Genomic DNA, 19,214 nt, shown 5'->3' with positions numbered 1-19,214 from the left:
CAGATTTTCAAATGTGGTAGTCCCAACCATTCCTCTAGACTCTTACATATGAAAATAAAAATACATCTGCAGTTCTGGATACAAATTAACCAAGCTCAGTTTCTGTCATGATGGACTTTTCACAAACTGAAAGATTCAGATCATACAGGTAACAGGAAAAGGATAAATCTGTATGAAACCTGAGCAAAAACTAAGCTGTAGTCAAGACATTACTTTTAAAAGGTTGATTTCCCTTTTCCTTACACACACCTTTTGTTTGTCTTGAAGAACTCATCTTCTTACGTTATCACTGGCTAACAGTGCAAAAAGGATGGGAAGCAAAACAACAATGAAATCCCCTCTTGGTTAGTTCTGTTAATTCTTTTTTTAAACAAACAAGAACCTGCTTGCTTCTACATCCATTATTTCCTCACAGCAGGATGACTGGAAGGCTCAATCTGTAGATACAAGTCACATTACTCATTTTATTTTTTATTTTTTTTTACAGGGCTAAATTATTTTCTTATTGCACAGATGGTAGTTCAATGTATTAAAGCAGAAATCTCATCCAAAGCAACTTCTTTGTGTTCTTCCAACCTCAGACGGGAAAATTAAGACTTCCACAGATCCTCGATACCTAGTTAGTTATAAACTGAAGGATTATTTTGACAGTCTGTAATAACACCATAAAGAAAAGTATAATTTACTAAACACTGAATAAGTTTGCAGAGGCAGGGAAGAAAAACAGAATTCTTTGTTAGGGAATCCATGGAATAATACCTCCAAACAAGCTCACTTCTTACACCATAGATGCTAAACAAGAACTATTAGAAGTGTGTTTCATGACAATTTTCTTCTCTGGTGTAAGATATTTAGCATCTCAAATGTTGTACTTCACTTCTATGGCTGAATTTTGAGTAACAGGCACCCCTAAAAGCATACCCACACCCCCACAGGAAAAAAAAAAGAAAAAAAAAAAAGAGACAAACTTCTTTCTTCTCATTACTCCTCTGCTGCTCCTTCTAAAAGACTTTAGCAGGGCAATTCTTAAATGAAACACATCTGGTTTACATGGTACAAAATTCATGCCATTTTCTGGATAGCACTCTGAGTCCCCTGGAATCAACTGCTTCTGCATAATGCCACCTTATCTATTGATTCCACCCACTGGCACAGAATAACATGCAGCAATAAAACGTGCAGCAGCTGAAAACACTGCCCCCATTACAACATTCATTTTCCTCTGAGAGGCCCTACTTGAGCAATACTGAGCACAAAAGATAACACTGTCCAAAATATAGTTACAATGCTAAAAGCAGCTGTTTTTCCAAACATGTAAAAACAGGATATACAGAGAAGGCAACAGTATTTAAGACATATCTCTCATAGTTACCTTTTATTAAAAGTATCACAGTACATCCTTGATTATGCTTTAGAACCATATTCTTATATTTGTTCTTAGTGTTCCAATGGCTTTATACAAAAAAGAAATTTGCAGTATTAAAATGCCCTGAATTCTGGAATTCTTTTCTATTGTAGTTCAGATCCAAGTAAACATCACATTTGACATGACTTATCTTCATCAGCCTTACTAGAATTCCTCCCTCCTCCTGCTCTCCCCATGGCAAGTAAACAATGATATCATCTCCTAACATACCCAAGAGTGTCTCTCATAATGGAAAGCTATAGCCTAAAAATCCTGACCAGCAAACAATTTTGACAACTTGCACGTAACTGCAAGATAATCCACAAGGGCTGCCTAGATGTAGCTGTTGCTGTAACAGTTAATATTCCCTGCGTATGATCAACTGGAGCTGGACAGAGAAATCCTCATCAAGAGTCACCAAGTAAAAGGTGGCATACACACATCTCAGAAGTTCTATGCATTTTATTGGTTGAGTTCTCCAGGTCTTGAACGAAGGTATTCACAAGCTGAATTGGTCTCGTCTTGAAATACTAGAAACTATTTGTACAGCTATTATGCCAATTAACCAATATTTTGCATTGGAAGAAGAAGTAGGAAGAAAATGAAGGTTCTACATTTGCTTAAGAGATCTTTCTAGAAAATACTCCTATCATTCATTTATACAGAGCAACAGGATTAGTTTCTTGTAAACCTGACTCCCCTTCTACTTGATACTCTAATCACATGACTCTACTTGATATAGTAAGTGCATGCTGGAACAAGGTAACTGAACCTACCATTACAATTTATATTGCACATTAACTGGTGATATATAGGCAACAATTCCCAATTACGAATATACTGAACTCAGATGTTTCTTTCCACCTTGTAACTGGCCAATACTTCCATGAAAGTCCAGTTGCTTGAGTTTAATCACTGAAGTAATTGAAAGAGAAGATTGATGCAAAGACTGCAACAGCAGCTGCTATTACCACACCTAAAATAACAAAGGAAATACATTCAGTGAGTGGCAAGGGCAGCACAGTCACCAGCAGCTAGGGTGTGGAAGGCAGGGTCAAGGTGAACAACACACAGGAGGAGAAACAGTAAGAGCCACCCCAATAACTATTTGCCACTGCTAAGCTTAAATCTAAAGCTACAATCCTTGGCCGTGTCCTGGCCCATAAAATAATGCACTGATTCTGCACTACTGTTTAATTCTAGGAATCAGAGTAGGAAAAATAACAAACTGTAAGCACGAAGAAACGAAAGCTATTGTTTTTCTTTTCTGTGTGGCACTACGTCTGCCCTGTCAGTCTGTGTAGCACAACAGTAATTTTCCTATTAACACACTTGTTACTGATGCAGTTGAGAAGACAACACACAAAAACCCCAAAACACCTGAGTGATGATTCAAGGGAAAACATTTTCACATCCAAAGCAAACACGCATTTGTTGCTAGTACTCTTTAATCTTCCAGTTGCTATATTCCACTTCTAAGAATTAATAGAAAACAAGTTACTGTTTTGTTGACTGAAATGTAACTGTATTTTAATACAAAAAGACAGAGTAAAACTCACAGCAAAGAAAACTGTACTAAGCGCAGACAGATACAGGAGAGCTAGACAAAGGAGTATCATGAGAAGCTGTATTTAAGAGAGTTCTGTGGCTTGTGTTCCCTGAATTACTGAAGCTGACAATTTGCACCCAAGCCCATATGTATTTGTCAGGTTCAGAAGAAGATTAGTGAGTCACTAGCTAAATTATGGATGCCTACTTGACAAAGCCATTCAACTGTGGAGTTTTTTTTTCAAGCGTGGAATTATAGAAGCAGTGGCTCTCCAAAAAAGAAATAAAGTTACATGAGCCTTTCGTATTGACTTGTAGGCTGAATGAATGCAAACACTGGTTTTGTTCCAACAGCAGGCTATAGTTCTTTCTCCCCCAGAAACACTCTGTACCTACAATAATGAAATAGGGACTCATTTTGGAAAAACACTGTATTAACAGTACTGAAAAGGGTCCATTATAGTTTCTGGATTGCCACAGCAAAGATCAGAAAAGCAACATACCCATATTTTGTTGAAGTTTCAACAGCAATGTTGCTTTTGTCAGTTGTTTCTGTTGCGTGTCATCCGTGCGGTCTGTGATGGGACAAATATCAACTGCATGGAAATCAAATGAGGAAGTAAACATCAGGTGAAAAGTTAAGTTGTGTTTATAGCTGAATTAATGCAAAAGCTCAAGAACTTCATATCAACACCTGTTTATTGCAGTAGAAATGGTACAGTATCAACAGCATAGTACTAAATTATTCTATGTGGCTGGAAGGGTAAAAATAAAGATAAAAAACACATTTTGGAAGGAGTTCCTCTTCCAAAACTCGTTTTCCACACCTTGCTTCCTGAATAACATACCCAACCCCCTTTACAAAAACAGGGGAGAATCTGACTACTCAGGGAACCACCAAAATGAACTTTCCAAGATCAAAGTTTTCCCTTCAAATCCTTCTGTCCAGAGTTCAGGCTACAAGCAAAATGCACAGTCATTGAAAGAGTGCGCCCAGCATCACTTCCCTATCCAACAGCCATAAATGTTTTTTTTCAAAGCACAGAAATTCCTTTTTGAAGATCCCCTGAAGTACACTTTCAGAGAAGGCATAGAGGACACACTCCCCTTTGGAACTATTACTAAATCCTTAGACTGCTCATCCAGGATCTGAGAGAGCTTGACTATTTCCAGACTGATGGGATTCAGACTCGTATCTATTTCCTTTCCAAAGATTTCCCTAATCACTTGGCTATATCCAGCTTGTTAGGGAGGGGGAGGACAAAGAACAGGATTAATCTCAAGTCCTCCAGTTGAACTTATTCATTTGTTCCACACAGAGCAAGCATGCTTTGGACTGCGCAGTTCATTGATAAGGCTACTTGATGGTGGTGGGCCAAAGGCCATCCATTTGCATTCCTGTTTCCAGGATAGTTTGCTAAGGCATCACTTGTCAAAAGTTCCGATTACAATCCAGTAGCTACTATTGCAGACATCTTCTGGACAAATAAACAGTAACAGGAAGTGTTTGTGCTATTGCAGTGAGACCTGTCTGTCTTCAGAAAGAACAGAATGGCCAAGCTGAGATATGAAAAGGCTAACAAATTGTTCTCCTTCAGAAGATGAAGGAGAGCCCACTGCAGTACCAGATACCAAGATTTAGCAGTCCATGGAATATGGATCTAAATTAAAACAGATCTCCCATCTCCAGAGTGAGGTTGTCAATCGCCTAAAAATTACAAATTCTATAATTGAGTAATAAGGCACACCCCTTGTACGATTCGCATGACAATGACTCATGGAAAAGTACTTTCTTATATCATTAGCTATGCTGGAAACATATAATCTAGATATGTGATCAAAAGGTTGCTTCTGTCAGCTGAGTTGTACATGATTGTCTTCAAAATCTTCCTAAGTCAAACTTGCATAAGATCTGTTGTTACACAAAAGCACTCAAACTAGATATTTAGGACCTAGCAATTTTAGGTGTCTTTAGCAATTTTTATCCCTGAACCCACTGACTTTGCATAGGATGTACTAACAGCAGAGCAATTAACGACTGTCTGATAGGAAACTTAATAGGATAGCAAGATATATAGATATACACACACATACAGATGCATACATTAAGCATAAATATTGTTTTGAGATCTCTCTGCAAGCTGCACATACCTGTAATAAAAATAAGGACACAACATTTCAATGCAAGGGGTGCTTTTTTGAAGAGAAATTATCAAGTATGTCTTAAGCCCAATCGTCTGCAATGAGGTTGTAGTTTCATCGTTATTTTTTCTGTGCAAGGGAAAACACACCCTCATCTGGCTAAAATATGAGCAGAAATCTTCAACTAGAGTCAAGGAATTAAAAAGCTATTTTTCAAAAATTAATAAGTACCTTAACTAGCACAGTAAGTGCACTGCATTCTCTCCAAACTACAACAGTTCTCAATTCCCTAAAATATCATCCCACGTTTAGAGAGGCTGACCACATTTCCTGGGTCACCTTTAAAGTCTAGATTCAGCAGGTGTCTTTCTCTTCAGTTCTGATGAGCAAGGAGGACAGTTTGTGACTTAAGTTTCCTTGCACTTTCATAAAAACTGTTGCTCTTTTCTGAATGCAACTTTTGAAGCTGCACATCAAGGCAGAAATGTTCACTTGGGGGCTGAGGGAGGCCAGAAGAAAGAGGAAAAAAGAAAAGAAACACCCTCAAGCTATTTAGTTACCAAAGGCATTTATGCCATTAAGTTATGGAAGACTTGTACGAGAAGCAGCTGTAGTATAAACACCACAGAAAAGCAGATGCTTTCTAGTACCAATTATATGAATCCTTAATACTTCATTAATTCTTCAATTTGCTAACAAAGATGAAGAAGTGATTACCACTACTGACGTCTTGTTTATGTTTATCCACTCAGGGTATTTAACACATCACCCCCACTCACTGCATCAGGGAGGAACAGGGATTTAGTAAAGCCAATCATGAATGCAGAGCTTTCAATTGCTTGTATTAAAGCACCAAATACCTTGAACCTACAATGTTAGATCTATTTATATCTTTCAATTATAAACAGGTCAGTTTTTACTTTCTACTTTTCATGCAACAATTTTAAAGCATGATCCAGTAGTGACCCCACTGGAGAGTCGTACAAGGAATCGTGAGAATAAAACAAGGAGACAGCAGCAGAGACCATACTAAGCAAGCACATAGAACTGACCTTCCCAAAATACCTTTACTTCAAATATTTTGACTAAAGCCTGACTAAAAAAATAATTTTTTTAGCTATACTGATTAGGTCCTCTTCTTCTTCAGTGCATATTTCAAAGAGCAACAAAAAAAGAAATTATTTCAAAAGCCTGGTCGTGTTCTTGAATTTTAAACAATTCTTTTTATTGGCAGACTTTCCCCACAACTTCATTATGGATAGCGTTTCCAGTTAATTCAAGGTTGGTGCTTAAGACCAGAGGAATCACGATACACACAGGAAGGCTGATGTCAAAATTCACTACAAACTAATTTTTACACCATTACTCAATATTGACTATTATCAATATAGTACTAAGCTTTCAGAAACAACCAATGCTACCCAAACTGGAATGACGTATTGAAAATGCCTTTACACAAGGGAAACCCCAAATTCTCATTATGCCACAAAAACACATTTGCAGCAATACTTAAGACATTTCATACCAAAGTACCAATAAAAATCAAGTTCCAAAATTAATGCTTTTCTTTACAACACAGAACACTTCTCTTACACAGTTAACAGGTCTAATTTCCAAAACAGCCTTCCTGGCATTCATAAAAGCATTAACTAACTTATGATTTTAATAAGCTACAGGTTAACAATGTCGTAACAATACCTGTCAGAATTGAACAGCATTGTGCTGATAGCATTACTACTACTATCACTATATTAACAGAACCCATTCTACCGGCAAACTTTATGGTATTCACTGGGACAAGACTAGTCTCATTTTTTTCTGAAAGTCTCTTTGTACGTTTTCCCCTCTCCTCTGCTATGCACTCACTCTAATTTGCCTTTTTTTTAAAAAAAAAGAAAATAAATCCCATACAACCAACTCTGTAACCAGCAAGCTATGAGACGACACAAACTCATTTTGTGAGCTACTTGGACATCATTTTACATTTATTATTGGCATCAATCTTCGTGATACATTGCTGTTAGTCTAATTGTGCATTCTTCCTACCTCCAGATCATGTATCTTTACATAACCAATAAAGCCAAATTGAATCATCTCTCTCCCTCCCACGCCTATCTCACCTGCTACTACAATATTAATTTGCTTCCCTAAGTTACAGTAATTCCTTAAAGCTCAGTAATAATTAGCTTTGAGATTATTAAAGTGGCTTTTATAATGCAAGAGAGATTTTTATTGGCTTTCCTGTTTTTCTGAAAGTTCTTGAGCTATGTACATCTTTAACTTCTCAAGATTATTGAGTCAGATTCAGAGCTAACAGGTTTAGTTAAAGCCTGGGGGAAGCTGACTAATTTAGAAAGACATAAGAATTTATGGCTAGCTCTGAAATTAAGAAACTCTCCAAGGAAGTAAGTAGGTCAAGCAGAATATCAGTAATCACAGTTCAACCTACATACACAGCAAGCTCATGGCTGCATTTCCCAGTTTTTGTCCCAAATTACAAACATGAAAAAGTGTTCACAGTTCTTATCTGAGATTTGGTGTTATTTAAAAAGAAAATTAATTATAAAACTAACTTGCATTCATGTTGATAGGTGGGGGTGGGGGGAAAGGGGAGAAATCTCTTCCATAAGGTCACAGGAAGTATTATTAGATGCATTTCAACTACATATTTGACTCCTACACTGAAATCAAAGAAACTGACACAGAACTCCACAAACTGCAAAAATCCTTACCATTTTTCACAAGTATATTTAAACTGTAATTAGACTGATACAAACCCTTAGAGGTTGATATGAAGTAAGCCAACTTTATGTGTATCTGTATCTAGATAAAACTGGCTTAAGCCATTGGTCAACATTTTTGTAATCCATGATGCACTCTATCCTGGTTCTCAGATACTCTATTTACCTGTGCTCATTTCCTCTGCTATATGGATATTTTCAGCTTGCACAGACTGATCCAACATCTCAACAAAACGTTCCTGAATTTCTCCAGTGGCCTCATCACCAAACTTATAATCACTGAGCATCACAGTGGATCCAGCAACAGGGACGAACAGTCTTTGAGGTAAGACATGATATTCCCTCTCAAAATCTAAAAGAAAAAAGGGAAAAAATACCATCCAAATAAAGGCCTTGCTAATTATGATAAGATTCGTCATTTATCTCCAACCATAAGATAAAGCTATTGCAAAAGAACTGCTCAAGGTTGCCATGTAAAAAAGCTGTTTTCAGGCATGACTTGCTGATACTGTTTTATGAGTTTTGGCTGCTATTAGATTGATTAATGTTCCTAGATTAGTCTCTCCAGAAATATCTGAGACACCTCCAAAACAGACCATAAAATGTTAAACAGACCTTTTTTCATGTTTAGAATTACTAGCAAAAGACTGCAGATAAGAGCATACGCAGAGCAGCATATGGTTTCAACACCATCAAGGACTGCAAACACTTGGCTGCTTTATGCCATACTTAAAGCCACAAAGTACGGGTGCCACCTAAAGACGAAACTGAAAACAAGTTTAAATCACGGTTGGATGAAGTTGGCCGCATTATCCTGAAGGAAAGTGCAAGTTACATTAGAACTTCAGTGACAAGACTTTCCACTACACAATTTTTAAAAATTGCAAAATTTCTGATCAATGAGAAAGCAGCTAAAATTGCATTTTGTGGTCATGAGAACTGAATACAAACTTGGTGTGAAAGCTGCGATACCAAAAAAAAAAAAAAATTTAAAAAAATGTATCTGAACCTGACAAAAATTATCCAGATTTAAGACAAAGTCAAGGCTGCCAAACAGAAATTGTGCCATTTGCTTTGCATCCTGCTCTAACCATACTGAAACTTCATAACACCAGCAGAATATTCTACAAACACCAAAATTCAATGCAAATGTGAGTGGTTTTATGTTTTTAATTCCTACTTTTTTTGTGATGTCCTTCATTTATAATTAGATCTTCAAATAGTATTTCACACCGATCACTCAAGGTATTTATTATGTCTCTTTTCAAAGCCTGCAAGGACAAAGTGAAAACATCAGTAATATAATCAGTATTTGCAAAGATTTTGACTAAGAACAAAAGAAGTCCCTCATGGGTTTAACCTATGTCGAAAGAACAGTTTTTCCCAGAAAATAAAAACTCTAAAGAGAATTTTTAAAAGTCCAATAAAGAGAAGCTAACATCAAACAAACTAAAACCAAGAAATAAAGCAACAAAAGAAAAATGAAAAGCTGTGGAAAATTTTAGTATTCTCAGGATAAGAACTGACAACTTCTAGACATCACCATTAAAAACAAATAAAAATAATCACAAGGCATTGACTCAATACAAGGGAAAAAAATACATCACTGAATAAATGTGTATTTTCCCTCTACACATGAAAAAAATATAGCCTGTAACCTTCTCTTAAAAATTAAGAAAATTCTTCAAACCCTAATCACTTTGACAAGTTATGCAAAAATTCACCAGAGAACAGCCTCAGCAAGGGGACCTGTTAGTAGTGAAAAAGGGACTGAATCCACCACACACAGAGATGGTTTCTAAAACAATCCAAATGTTTCAAGGGGATGAACATTTTGACACCAGTTTAGACCACGTCATTTTGGCAAAGGAAAACCAGTATGACAAGTTTCATGTATTTCAGAAAACTGTTTCTGATGAACTAACAACCTTTTTGCTACCTGAATAGCTTCTTTAACTTTTGGCTTGTTGTTATGTATGTAGGCTCTGCATTTCACAGCCCCTTTGAGATTTATGGAACCACTGCAGACCTGGACTGTAGCTGTCGATCTATGACTTGAACCCTGGGACTGAAAAATAAACATGTTTCAGTTTTATCTTGTTACCAAGGCACCTACAGCATGAGTAACAAAAAACAGAACTAGGAAATTAATAGCATACCTTAAGTGTTTACATATGACGCGTTTCCCCTCATAGTTCCTAACTGATTTTATTTTTTAAGTTTTGTTAGTTAAGACTAACAATCTCTCTCCTTTTCCATTATGGAAAGTGTTTACTTTTCCAGACATTCCATTCTTGCAATTTAAATATTTGTGTCCATAAGACTTCAAACACTTCCCAGGCAAGTGGCTTGTGGCTAATATTAGTATTGCAATCTAGAAATCTTTTTTGAACAATGAAGTTTGTTATGTTTACTATATAGTCAGCATAACCTAGGGCATCCTGAGACTCATTCCCTCAGTACTAAATTATAAAAGTGGTCACATTTAGAACTGTATCAAACATATATATATATTTGCCCTAACTACCAAAAGATATGGCAACATGGGTATGTGTAACTTCCACATGAACTGCATAAACTACTTTGCACCAAAATAAAAAGCTTTCCTTTTTCTGAAGCAATTTCCCATTGGAACAATGTAACAACTAAAGAAGCTGAGACATTCACCAAGTTTTAAAATGCCATTTTATACATTTCTAAAAGTCTTGCTAAACAACTTTAGAGAATCCAGAAACTACCTGACAAAACAGGATGGTTTGTGCTGTGCAAGAAGCCTACAAAACAATGCCTGGACACATTTGGACTTTAGAACCTAGACTAGGGCACCTAATTCAGCGTTCAGGCCAGCATAACTTCTGGTAGAGGGGAAATTCCTGACACAGACCCGACAGCTCCAGACTATGACTCAACTCACAGGATCTGTACCGTAACTTAAAAACTAGTGACTGAGCATCCGACAAAAGTGTTCAAGTAAATGTCCATAGCTAGCCATGGCAAGTTGAAGTGCAGGGGAGATTCTGAAATTCAAAATGATGCAAAGTCACTTTGAAATCAATGTACATACAGCTATCCTGCTGTCAAATGAATTAGTCTGCAGGACTTCATTTCTATAACCAGTTGTTCAGATTTTCCTTGCAGCTTTACTGTGCAACTCTTAGACAATTACACCACAAGAATTTCTAAAGACACAAAATATGCAGATCTGTCCACAATTAGTTTCACATTCAATATCTATTGGGGAAAAAAAAAAGTCTTAGGATTAAGTAAGATGAATTTCTAGACAATAATTCATAATGTTATTTTACTTTTTGTTCTATCTTATAAGATAACAGCCAGGTTATACTTCACAAACCACTAAATACTTACCAGCTGTGTCAGAACCTTGACATCAGAAGACTGGGAGCTGGACTGAGTACTTCCCCTTAACTTTTTCTGAGGGGGAAAAAACCCATTGTGTCATGAAACAGAAAAAATAAAACTCCCTTAATCAAAGCTTCCTCACTGTGGTATAAAACGTGCCCTAGTTTACAGCTTTTAACAGAAAAATGGCACATAGAAAACAGCCATGAGAATATAATTACAAAACTAAAGGGACAGATGAATGCATCAGCTTAACAAGGTGTTTCTGCTCTTCGTTAAACATTTAGACATACAGAGATATCACCACCTACATTCACACCTTACTCAATTTCTTTAATGAGGAGATAGCGTATAGAAAAATATTTAGTCAGACTTCAAATGTCATTATTGTGTTCACGTTGCCAGAGGAAGAAGAGGCAATCTGCAGCAATGAAGACGGAAACACTAGTGTATTAGCTCCCCAAATTAGGCCAATTAGATCAGTAAATACCGTATAGAAGACATCTCAGTCAGTGCTCACGCTGGAGCACATCCTAACTACACATCTATTAGAGTTCAATTCCTTGTTGTTCGGTACTTACCTGCCCTTCTAGTAATTCTGCATCATCATCTTTGACTTGTCCATTGATCAGAAAAACACTGTCTTCTATCTGTTTTGACCATCGATTTAACCCATTCTTTAAAAAAAGGTGAAAAGACAAAAATCCCATAAGGAGGAAGAAAGAGAATTTCACTAAAAGAGCTGGACAGTATCATGCTGAAAATTCTAGAAATACATGCTCAACAGTTACTCCGAGAGAGTTTTAGGCTCTAAAAAAACTGCCTAAATGTTTTTCCAAAGTTAAATCTTAAACCCTATGCGTTCAGAATATATCCGTTAACAAACAAACATTTTGAATTACTGAAGTGCTACCCCAGGGATTCGATTTTTGTAGAGAGTGGATGCAGCCTATTTAAAGTCAATTCATATTAAAAGCACCCCACACCAGTTATAATTGGATGTAACCTTTCACTATGTGAAGCAGATAGACTTTAGTTGGAATACTCATAACAATTGCTAAATAATTCTGAGCAAAGGAAACTGCCAAGACTAAACACAGCAGAAGAAAAGCTATCCACATTTTTTGTACTGTGAATGCTTCACTGTAACTTCAAATTACATTTAAGAGAGAGCTATCTGCCAAACATTCTCTGCTGATTAGTCCTACTCCTCTGCTCACACTCCTCAAATCTTTCCCTTATTTCAACAGAAAGAGTAGTGTAGAGACCAATTACAAAATTGGTGCAGCTGGTTAGTTACCTTTGTATTCTTCTCCAAGTCATGGTTCGGTGAAGTAGCAAGAAGTGGAATGTGAATATTAACATTTACAGTGCAGTACAAAGCTAACCAGGAAGCAGATAGAGCACTCTGATACTTCCAATCTGCTGGTTTAGCTGAACTCTGAGAGCAGAAAAAGAAAGCAATAAAACATCTATACAAAACACTGTATTAGTCAACTAGATATTTTTACTTGTCACGCATTAAAAGCTGTATATGACTCACAAGATGATGAGCTTACCTTTGGATCTTGTACATCATAGGTTCGGCAAACTACTCTTTGCTACTTAAAGAAAAAGATCCAGTGAAAAGCAAAAAGACAAGTAAAAACAATTTGCAATTAACCTTGTCCTTCACTTCTTCATTGAGCTAATTTATGCTCTGAAGAAAGTTCTCACATTTCCTTAGTGTAAAAATTTGACTGTAAACTCCAACTACCATAGTGAGGCTGTCCCATCTCTTACAAATATACTAAGATCAATATGTATTCATAGGGAGATCTACCAATTTCCAATTTTTCCTTGTTTCTCTCATCTCCAAGGAAAACCCTTGCTTTCTCTCCTTGTATTACCTCAACAGACCCAGCATTCTTCTGCAGCACCAGTATGGATCCCACATGCCTGCTGTTTCCCCACTTCCATTTAAGAATCATTGGTAAAAGCAAGCTCAAGATGATATGCAGTATTTCAAATGTTTTGTTCAGTTATGCAAATCAAAATCGACTAGGGAAGGCCTAATTTGATGCAACCACAAAGACAAACATAACAGTAAGAAATGACGGAAATTTTGCAAGGGTAAGAGGATCAATAGTCTACTCATTGGTGACTAGAAAACTTCATGCTTTCAAACTATCTGAACTCAAAGAACTTCCTCTTCCCAATACATCCTTTATTCAGAAATCATTACAGAAAAGAGGTCGGGGGTAGGAGTCTCAATCAATAAAGCTTGTTCATAAAGGATACTTTTTTGTAGCAGAACAGATTTGAAGAGCTGCTCTGTCTGAGACCTCCTCCTCCGCAGGTTTCCAGAGCCTTCTTTTAGTCAACGATTTTTCCACTGAGAAGATTAGCTAAAGATGAAAAAAGTATTATGGATTTTTCCACAAAAACAATGAATCACAATGTCTGGAAAACAGTCTTGTACTAAAGTTCTAAATCCGTGTGATACCATAACTATTTATAAATGGGAAACACAGCTTACATGTCACCAAAACGTCCCGTCAATAGACCATTCAAAGATTCATAGGCAACTGTGCCAGTGAAAGTTACTTGTGAAATCTTAATTCAGCTTCCTTATAAACTGAACCAAGTCACACACATTCACATATTCAACTTGTATGATTTTCTCCTTACAAAAATATTACAGCTTTATGCCTATCAGTTAAGGATCAGGAAAGACAGCTCTGCAAAATAGCTACTAATTAAAAAACCCCGAATTTTAATTCAGCCAACACTGATCACCTGGACACAGTTCACTTTTTTTTTTTCCTTGGCTACTCATTTCAGTAATCACAATTGAGATGCAATTGCACTGCACTGCCAAAATTGAATTTTGGACCTTAGACTTCAAAACCTACTCATGTTTAAATCACTTATTATGCTTACCTTACGAAAACAATAAAATGAACCTACCTCTACAGAACAAACTAATGTGGTCCAAATACTGTAACAAAAATGCATTTTAATGTCTGTCAGACAGTAGCACATTCTAAGTAGTTTTTAAACATAACCATACATACCTAAATACCACTATTTCTATACAAGATACTCTTTTTTTTAAAGGAATCTGAGCTATACGTCTTTGAATGTTGTAAACATCCCTAATCATAACAATTACTTCAGACAAAAAAAGATAACGTACTGCCACTACTAACACTTGTGCCACAAGGATTTAGCTTAATATAAACCTTGAAGATGTTTCCCTTAGGCCAGAATGTTCACTTTCAGAAAATTCAGTAAGATTTCCTACTGCAGTAACAAAAAATCACAAAAAACAAAGTTAGCAAATACAAGGTGTAGTACAGCTCCATAGGACAGCTATTTCTGAGGTTTCAGTCTCAAAACCACACATAAAACCAAAATATTGTGCTTTTAGAAATAAAGCAACAGTACAACCATATATACTCAAGTCAATGATAGAAAATTACTCAGCTACACCTGTAAAGATATTCTTGTCTTTCCACCGGGAAGTATACTTACCTTGCGCAAAACATTTTGACAATCTTTTGATAGTTCTGGAGTTGCAATAATAAATACACCAAGAACTAATAAGCCTCCAGGAAGCATTCTAGAAACCTTAAAAATAAAAATTTAACATATATTAATAGGAATCAAAGACCTAGCAACCATGTAATTTATCAAGAACTTCTAATGAGACCAGTATGCATGAAAAGCAGAAATGAAATTCGCAGGCCTGTTTTTCACTTATAGGTTCCTCTGAAATATAGGAACACATCTTGCAAATTTTCTTGCTATCAGTCCTATCAAATCTCTGTTCTATTGTGACCTTTGAAAACAATACAAGTATTTTGGCTTAAAATATCTTGCCTAGCCTAGGAAGGTTCTTTCACTTTGAGAAAAAGGCTTGAGATTACACAGGTGAGAAGACAGTTTCTGTCAATCTTATTTCCCTTCTGTTCCTCCCACCCTCTTCATTAACTCGTATTGTTCTACCTGACTGGCATGTGCAGTTATCCATTCTTCATCAATGGATGCCAGTTTTGAAAGATCAATGTTGTCTTCCTTCTGCTCTTCCTTTGGAGGCGTTCGAACAGCCCGAATTACGTAGTCTCTTTGTAGGGAACACTTTCAAAAACATCAGTATAAGCAAATAGATGTTGCTATCAAGTCTGAGAATATACTGCATAACATATTAACTATAAGGGCTGCTTTATACTAGGTATTGTTAAACTCTATAGCAACCTACTACAAAAATAATTCCTTCATTAATTTTTTTTTTGCCTTTGCCTTAAAGCCTTGTTTAGTGGTAAGTGTTATTTTTATGATTTTCTTTTTTATCTGTCTCATCTTTCACAAAACTATTTTAAAAGACTCAAGCAGTTGGTTGACACTGCAGATCATTTACAGAAACCCCTTCTGTTGTTATTACCACCCTTCTGCATTATACAAGCTCAAAGTGATGTTAACAGACTTATCCCAGGTAATTAGGGCCAAGGGATTTTTCCCCCTATTAATATGAATGAATGGAACAGACTTCAGATTATTACACACTTACCTGCCCTATTAACAGGCCAGTGACATAAGGCTTTAATTTTGTGCTAAGGTCTGAAAGATATTGCCCGATAGCTTCCTCAACAAAGTAAGTTCTACCCATAGCTCCAGGTTTAAGACTAAGTATTGTAGTTTCAACCTATGAAACAAATGTATAAAGTCAACGCAAATATATATACTTGTTACATGAAAAATATGTCTCACACAAAGATCCTGAATACATCAATACTTTGTCAACAAAGGCTAGTTAAGTAGCTATATGATCTCCAAGTTTGCTTTTTAACTGAAAAAACATAACTCGCTAAACTAGAGGAAGTATGTGACTTATGTGAAAGAAAACTATTTTAGATACCTGCCACTTAAATGACATACCAAGTCACACAAGTACATGCTAGGCAAAACAAAACCACCAAATCATTTAGCTTGGAAAAGACCTCTGAGATCATCAAGTCCAACCATTAATCTAGCACTGCCAAGTCTATCACTAAACCACGTCCCTAAGCACATTATCTGCATGTTTTTTAATACCTCCAGGGGTGGTGACTCAACCACTTCCGTAGGCAGCCTGGTTGAATGCTTGACAACCCTTTCAGTGAAGAATTTTTTCCTAATATCCAACCTAAACCTCCCCTGGCACAACTTGAGACCATTTCCTCTCATCATATCACCTGTTACTTGGGAAAAAGAGACCAACCCCCATCCCACTACAACCTCCTTTCAGGCAGTTGTAAAGAGCAGTAAGGTCTCCCCTCAGCCTCCTTTTCTCCAGGCTAAACAACCCCAGTTCCCTCAGCCGCCCCTCATAAGGCTTGTTTGTTAGACCCTTCACCAGCTTCATTGTCCTTCTCTGGGCACACTCCAGCACCTCAATGTCTGTCTTGTAGTGAGGAGCCCAAAAACTGAACACAGTATTCAAGGTGTGGAATGTCTCCAAGCAACAATTTCTTTCTGTGTCATGTTTCATCAGATACTAAAATGTAAAGTGTGCATTCTTCCATTCACATTCCTCTTTGAGGGACTTGCTAAATTTCACACTTGTACTTAAACATACCATGCACAACTTTCATTCCACTTCCTTAGGCATTAAAAGTACAGCATCTGAGGACTATCCAAAAGCCATCTTTACAGCTCCCATCAGTAGCCACACACACTCCTCCCTACCATGCAGATCTGTTTTGAAAATTGCTTCGTGCGTTCAGGTCTTTCACAAACATTAACTATGAAAAAACCAAAGCACATGGTGAGGAAGCAAAGGGCATCCTGAGCCTTTGCAAAGGTGTCTGCTGCAGACAGTGCACAGAGACGGCAAAGCTGAAGCTCTAGAGCCGGGCGAGGGGGAAGGCTGTTACGCCCCGCACCAGCCCAGAGCTGGCCCAAAACCACCTCTGCACTCGCGCGCACCTGCCCTGCGGCCCGGCCGCGGCTCAGCACTCGCTCCCACACAGGTGCCCCAGCGGCTCGGGCCGCCCCCACCGCTCCCCGCACTAGCCTGCCGGGCGCGGCCGCCGCCGGCTCCCCAAGCTCGGCCACCGCTACCTCAGCACCGCCGCCGCCTCAGCCGAGCCCCGAGGCGGCCACCTCCGCGTCACCGGCACGCGCCGCTCGCGCCCCGGCACAGGGCGATGACGCGCCCCGGCCCCGAGCGCGGGAAAAGGGCGCGCAGGGGAGAGCTGGGCAGCAGCGCCACCATGCTGCACCTGAGGGAAGCGGCGGCGGCGCCGGCTCCCGCGCCTTCGAAGGAGGAGCGGCCTCGTATCGAGCTTCGAGACGAAGCCTTCGGGCCTCCTACCCCGGTTTTAGCGGCTTCCGCACGCCAACAAGCAGCGCCAGCCTCATTCAACGAGGCGGAAAGGGCTACGCTACCGGAACCGGAAGTGCTTTGGGCGCGCGGCTTTCGGCCTGGAAAACTCCCCTTCCCATGGTCCCGCGGGGCACCGCCCGCCCACTGCGCCGGCGCTATCGCCGCGCCTGCGCCCTTGGGCGCGCGGCGGCGGGTGGCGGGTTAGGCCGGAAAGCGCAGCGGCGGCTTCCAAGATGGCGGCCGTGCTGCAGCAGCTGCTGGAGCGGGCCGAGCTCTCCAAGCTGCCCAAGCCGGTGCAGGGGAAGCTGGAACGCTTCTTGGCTGATCAGCAGAGCGAGATTGACGGGCTCCGAGCCAGGCATGAGCGCTTCAAGGTGGACAGCGGTGAGTCCGGGGCGGGGGAGACTGGGAGAACGGGAGCGGAGGTGAGGGGGCAGCGGGAACGGAGCAGGCCCTGGGCTGCGCCGTGCGGAGGGAGCTGTGCTGCCCAAGGCCTGAACGCTATCCGCTCGTCCCGGTGCCCGGGCAGAGGTGGCGGGCCACAGCCTGGCTGGGGCCGGGCCGTGTGCTCGCTCCTTTGACGCGCTTTTGGCCAGTGGCAATGTCGTGGTTCGTTCTGAGGAGAGGAGTGAGGGGGGTAGCGCTGGGCCTGACAGGTCCTTGTCATCGAAACCCACGGCATGTCCCTGGGCTGGGAAGGAGCCCTTCAGCTGAAACCAGGTAGGGTTTTGTCTCCGACTTCCACTTGGCAAGATTATTATTTTTTTTTTAAATCCTTTGCAAAAGACTTTTTAGGGTTAAAACTGTATTCAAAATGGTCTTACAGAATGGCATCTCATCAGATTTTTAATAAACACTGACATACATCAGTTTGCTTCTATCCTCGTTGTGGAAGAGGAACAGTGATTTACCAAGCTCTCAAATATTCTTAGGTTTATACTTTTTCTGTTAAATTCCACATTGAAGACCATAACCTTTCTGTAAAACACTTCTGACAGAATCAACATTTTTATATTGATTTGCAGGTTATTTGATCACAGAATAATACCAGTAGAGAACTGGAGCAGAAATGAGAGAAGAGTGTAGATGAGTGTAAGGGCTGGGCAAGGTTGTGAGTATGAGTTAGTTCCTGGGTAATGAGATGACAACTTCTGGTGTGAACTTCTAGTTTTCCTTCAACCTTTCCACCTCTATAATGATAAAAGTTTTACTAATAATAAAGTGTGGTGTAAATTACAGTAACCCATGGATTTTAGCTGGTTAGTCTCTTTCAGGTGCATTCTTCTTATACGTGTCTGGAGTGGCAGTAGTATTTGAAATTATGAAATATGATAAGAAGCATAAGATAAATAAAAAATGTTCAGTACTTCCTTAGAAGTCCACTATGCCCGGGAGTGAGATTAGTTCTGCTTTTATGAAACATTTTATAGTTATTCTCTATGACAAAGTTAATGTTTCAGATAACCAAAATTTAGATCTAATTATTTTTTTCAGCAGTGTGGGCTATGCAGCGTAAAGAACAAGAGTTCATTTTATGAAGTCTTAATTAAAATTTTTCTAAATCAAATCCCTTGATGCATAGAGTTATGTGGATTTTATTGTGTGTGTCTAGAAATACGCTACAGGTAAAAGAAGTTTTAAGATGACAAGACCACACTGCATAATTGTG

General features: G+C 38.8%; 2 protein-coding genes across 7 annotated transcripts in view; one reads left to right on the top strand and one right to left on the bottom strand.

Moving 5' to 3' along the window:
* Positions 1-1,356: 1,356 nt before the first annotated feature.
* Positions 1,357-17,662, bottom strand: ODR4 (odr-4 GPCR localization factor homolog). 4 transcript variants are annotated; one of them, XM_056356634.1, is made up of 14 exons: positions 17,534-17,662; positions 15,749-15,883; positions 15,187-15,318; positions 14,713-14,808; positions 13,477-13,583; positions 12,756-12,792; positions 12,497-12,637; positions 11,778-11,873; positions 11,203-11,268; positions 9,776-9,904; positions 9,017-9,107; positions 8,003-8,188; positions 3,457-3,549; positions 1,357-2,381 (listed from the first exon to the last, which is right to left on the bottom strand). In XM_056356634.1, the coding sequence occupies exons 2-14, from the start codon at positions 15,845-15,847 to the stop codon at positions 2,314-2,316; spliced, it is 1,341 nt and encodes a 446-aa protein (XP_056212609.1). In that variant the 5' UTR covers positions 15,848-15,883; positions 17,534-17,662; the 3' UTR covers positions 1,357-2,313. The 4 variants fall into 4 exon arrangements, with proteins under 4 accessions (XP_056212609.1, XP_056212608.1, XP_056212606.1 ...); XM_056356633.1 differs by lacking the exon at positions 17,534-17,662 and adding an exon at positions 17,234-17,491; XM_056356631.1 differs by lacking the exon at positions 17,534-17,662 and adding an exon at positions 16,906-17,108.
* Positions 17,663-17,734: 72 nt separating this feature from the next.
* The window catches only part of TPR (translocated promoter region, nuclear basket protein), a 42,546-nt gene continuing 41,066 nt past the window's right edge, over positions 17,735-19,214 (top strand). For all 3 annotated transcript variants that reach the window (XM_056356630.1, XM_056356629.1, XM_056356628.1), the window contains exon 1: positions 17,735-17,929. In XM_056356630.1, coding sequence (XP_056212605.1) covers positions 17,779-17,929 — 151 coding nt within the window. In that variant the 5' untranslated portion in view covers positions 17,735-17,778. The remainder of the gene's footprint in view (positions 17,930-19,214) is intronic.

The sequence above is a fragment of the Falco biarmicus genome, chromosome 11 (assembly GCF_023638135.1).
Source record: "Falco biarmicus isolate bFalBia1 chromosome 11, bFalBia1.pri, whole genome shotgun sequence".
NCBI lineage: Eukaryota > Metazoa > Chordata > Aves > Falconiformes > Falconidae > Falco > Falco biarmicus.
Note: the sequence above shows the minus strand (reverse complement) of the source record. Positions and strands in the feature narration are given on the sequence as shown.